The 4,430-nt window shown below is 52.2% G+C and overlaps 1 protein-coding gene across 1 annotated transcript in view; it reads right to left on the bottom strand.

The window, feature by feature from the left end:
- Positions 1–242: 242 nt before the first annotated feature.
- The window catches only part of Spry2 (sprouty RTK signaling antagonist 2), a gene marked incomplete in the record, with an annotated part of 4,421 nt that continues 233 nt past the window's right edge, over positions 243–4,430 (bottom strand). Inside the window, 2 exon segments of the mRNA XM_005374123.2 lie at positions 243–1,388; positions 4,055–4,430. Coding sequence (XP_005374180.1) covers positions 384–1,337 — 954 coding nt within the window.

Below are 4,430 nucleotides of genomic sequence, written 5' to 3'. Positions count from 1 at the left end.
TTTCACAGTTGCAAATATTATTGTATATACAAAAATATAGCACATTATCTCTGGAGAAAACAATGGAAAAAAAGTCATCTGCTAATTTACAAATCTTGCGAAGACTATTCACAAACAAAAGCTTTGCCTAGGAGTGTCTGTTGCTTTAGCTTATGCAGTATGTGGGTCACCAAGTTCTGTACCCCTCACTTTGAGCTCCATTAGTTGATTCTAACAAGCACGACAGTTAAAATGGCACATGGACAAAAAGCATCTCACTGCAAACAGCAAAGAATATCCCAACCCTCTATTAACAGTGCCAAGATTACAACTGTTTAGTTGGTTGCATCTGCGTGTTAAAAAAAAAAAAATCCTTATTACTATAGTATTCCTGATTAATAATGCTATGTTGGTTTTTCAAAGTTCCTGGGTGGGACTGCGGGAACTTTGCAGCAAACTGTGTTGGAGTTTTTACAACGACATCCAGGCCTGTTCACCCGATCATAACAACCCTGACACAATTTAAGGCAACCCTTGGCTGGAAGGTAACACCATAAACAAGGCAAAAAGAGGGACATGACACCCATGGCTGACCATCGTGTACAACAGTGAGACTGGCTGCAAGAGCACGGGTTGTCAGCACAGTTGTCCTCGTCATCGTTAGAACAGTGATAGAAGAGACCTTTCACACAGCACACACAAGTCCCATAGTCAATTACGTTCTGGGCCGAGCAAAGGCACTGCTTGTCGCAGATCCAGTCGGATGGCAGGGGCCTCGGGTAGGTGCACTCCTTACATTTGCACTTGCCGCAGTCCTCACACCTGTAGGCGTGCAACCCCAGATCTTCCTTGCTCAGGGGCTTTAGCTCGCCTGGCTTGAGCTCAGATTTGGGCTGCACTCGGATTATCCCATCAGTAAGTGGTCCCGAGGAGAAAGACGATCCCAGCAGTCTCTGTTCAGAGGAGCTGCTGCTGGTACTTGTCCTTGTACTGCTCCGCGACCCTGAGCTGACTGTGCTGATGGACCTGGACAGAGGGGCTCCCCGCACAGAGGAATGGACTTGCGAGTGCTGGAGCCTAGGAGGTTGGCGGTGCTCAGGCAGGCCGTGGAGTCTCTCGTGTTTGTGCTGAGTGGAGGGGCGAGGAGCAGCAGGCTTGAGCCCGGGTCTGGGGACCACAGTGGGCCCCTCCGTGTACTCATTGGTGTTTCGGATGGCTCTGATCTGATCCAAAGACAGCACATGTACCTGCTGGGAGAGGGCATCTCTGGGGTCGGGCTCCCCTCGCTGCCTGCCACCGTCTCGGGGTGCCTGCAGCAAAGGCTGCGACCCATTAGCACTCTGAGCTCTGGTCTCCATCGGGTCTTGGAAGTGTGGTCACTCCGGCAGGCTTAGAACACATCGGAACTCCTGGAGAAACCAAGAGGAAAGAACAGTTTACACTAAGATGCTGCCCACTCTCCACCCACCCGAGTTGATGCTGCACTTCGCACATCCCCTAGAGACAGGATTTGAACTGGGGTGGCCCTGCAGAGGTCTGAGAACAGGCTTACGATCAACGCACATAATGAAAGGTAAAAATTACCACTGGGCACTGACAATCCTGTAACCCCGTGATGTGCAGTGACACAAAGCTGATCTTTGTCTGAATCACTTAAGTAACAATCCCTTATTCAAATAAACATGCAGTCGGGAAGGTTCAGGTTCAGTGTAAAAACTGCAAGAAAGTAATGCTGGAACATAATACTGCTTCTGACATTTTCAAAAATTCAAATACCTGTTCAAAGCTTGCAACTGGCCCAAGTTTGTCACAGTCATTATTTTAACTATATGGTAACACAAAGTTATAGGATTAAAAACAAATCACCTCAAATCCTATTAGGTACCAGAAAACATGAAAGCATATAACAAGCAACAAGACAGGGACTTATTTTCAATTTCTCAACTTCAGAATCAAATATTCTCCAGATCGAGAGCTTAGAACACCTTAGAATCTGTATCTCAAAGGTTGTTGTATCTGTTTTAGAAATAAAATCTGTCAGTCTTACTTTTTTAAAAAAAACTAATGGCCGAGAACATAAACCAATTCTTAATCATAGGAAGTTTTTTTTTTTTTTTTTTTTTTTTTAACAAATTCAAGTGTCACATTGAAAACCTAGCATTCTGTCAAGTAATTCCCTAAACCGCAGTCTATTTAGGTTTCAAGACTATCATCCCCATGTCCCAAGCCTACACGGAAATAAAGTAAAACAGGTAAAAGTAGACCTTTACCCAATCTCTGATTTTCAGAAAAGAACTACCGCGAACAAGGCAGGTGACAAACGCCTCCTAGTTCAGAACAAGGCAGAGGTAGAAACCGGATCTGCTCACCTCCAACAGAATGGCAGACAAGACAACGCTTCTCTGCTTTCACTCCCTTTATCGGCTCTATCTGCGCCCCAACACCGTCCCCAGCAGGTGGGACACAGCCAGAACCCCTGGGGACTTTTCTCCAGGCCGACTGACGCTGCTTAGGGGCCGGGTACCCCCAGCGCACACTCCCGAGCAGGCGGGGGCGCGGGAGCGGGCGCCTCGGAAGGGGACGTGTCCTGCAGCGCACGAGCACACTTCCCCGCCTCCCTCTCCCCGGCTGAAGTTCCCCCCACTCCGAGACCCGCCTGCCACCCCGAGACGGAGCCACTGCACTGTCCCCACCCCCGCGGAGGTCACACAGCCCACCACCGGGGGTTTTGGAAAGGTCCCCCCAACGTCCAGCACAGGTTTCCAAACCCAAGTCCCCGGGGAAGAAAGCCGGCCCCGGGCACAGGGCCCTGACAGTGCTGAACCCCACGCGCGCACAGCGACTCCACCGTACACCGACCCCAGGAGCACTGCCTGCAGTCCGCACTCGCCAGCCTCCTTGGAGATCGCGAAGGAAGAGATCTACTTCTTACAGATAATAAAAAGATTAACTTTTTTCAGAGACCTATACAAGCCGCGCATGCAGACCTAGATTCCTGTGCTGGAAACTTTCAGTACAGCTTTGTTAGCTATGCCAAGCAGCATCACTGGGAGGAAAAAACCCTCGATTTCTGACGATTCCTGCCCTCCTCCTTCGCAGCCCCCCGCCCCCGCCAGCGTCTGCGCTCTCCCAGGTCCTCCCTTCCCTTTGAAAGTGCTTTGAAACCCCCATTAAGAACAGTGTGTGATCAGACTAAGGATTAAGGGGAAAGGACTTCAGCACTAGGGTGGGGCAAACCAACACAGAAACCGCTTTGTAAAAAATGCACAAGATTTAAAAAAAAAAAGAAAGAAAGAAAGAAAGAAAAAAAACTCCTGCAACCCCAACGGAGAAAAAAAAAAAGCTAGCTTCTTTTTGCTACCTACTTGTAGGCAATGGAAAATGATCGAGACCACTTGATGACTTCCTGTGCTAGGTCCAAAAAAAAAAAAGTGTGACCTACACCGACCACGAAGGACGGAAAAAAGAGAAAGCTGCACTTCCGAGCCGCAGAGACGCGGCGCCAGGCTGGGCGACGCTCCCACCAGCACCCGGTTAGATTCTGTCCACACGGAACAGAGGCGGGGACTCCCTCCGCCCCGCACTGTCGCTTTTCCACCCGCGGGTCTCCGGTCCCGGTGAGGCGAGCAACCCAGCCCCACCGGCGCCTCCGCCGCAGGTCAGGCTCGCCCGGAACTTTTGCCTTCCCCAGAGGAGGAACAGGTTAGAAATGCGAGCGCCTGCAAAGGCGACCTAGAAAACAAAAAGTGTTTGCCCTCCCTCTCCCGCTCTCAGCGCCAAACCCGCGGCCAAGGCAGGGTTTGGGGCAAAACCAAGACCAGGCGTCCTCCGCCCCCAGCCCCCTAGAGCGCGGCTGCGCGGGGTCTGGGTCGGCTGGCTGGGGACACTGCACCGAGCGCGCTTGGCAGCCCCAGCCCGTGCCCCGGGGCAGGGCGACCGCGGGCAGTGGGTCCCCGAACCTCGCCGACAGCCTGAAGGCTCAGGCAGAGGCACAGCCCACTCCCCCCGGCTGCACCTACTCCATGTTGCCCGCAGCGCGCCAGCCCCGGCTCCCGAAGAGCCAAACGCGCCTCACCGTGATCGCGGCTTTGCACCAACCCCTCTCCCTTGGATTCTCTTCTTTCTGCGATGTGCAAATAAGTCCAGTCCCGATGCAAACTTTCTTCCCGTCTGCCCAAACTCTGCTCCGGTGCAGCTTCCGAGCAATCGGAGGAGAAAAACCGAGCGGAAAATTCGCAGCCAAGTCCCCCCAGCCGCTGAACACTCGGGCTCAGCGCTGGAGACGACCCCTCTTCTAGACGCGCACGCGGAGTATTTCCTTTTTTTTTCTCAATGAACAAGAGGCCGAAGCGCCAACAGCGAGTCTCTTTTCCTGGCAGATCAGCGAATGAGAAAAGAAACGGCCTTACAAAGACCCGAACGCCGGATCGCCGAGCGCTGCGGGCCGGTCG

This window comes from Chinchilla lanigera, unplaced genomic scaffold (assembly GCF_000276665.1).
Source record: "Chinchilla lanigera isolate Chin_1 unplaced genomic scaffold, ChiLan1.0 scaffold00003, whole genome shotgun sequence".
Taxonomy (NCBI): Eukaryota; Metazoa; Chordata; class Mammalia; order Rodentia; family Chinchillidae; genus Chinchilla; species Chinchilla lanigera.
Note: the sequence above shows the minus strand (reverse complement) of the source record. Positions and strands in the feature narration are given on the sequence as shown.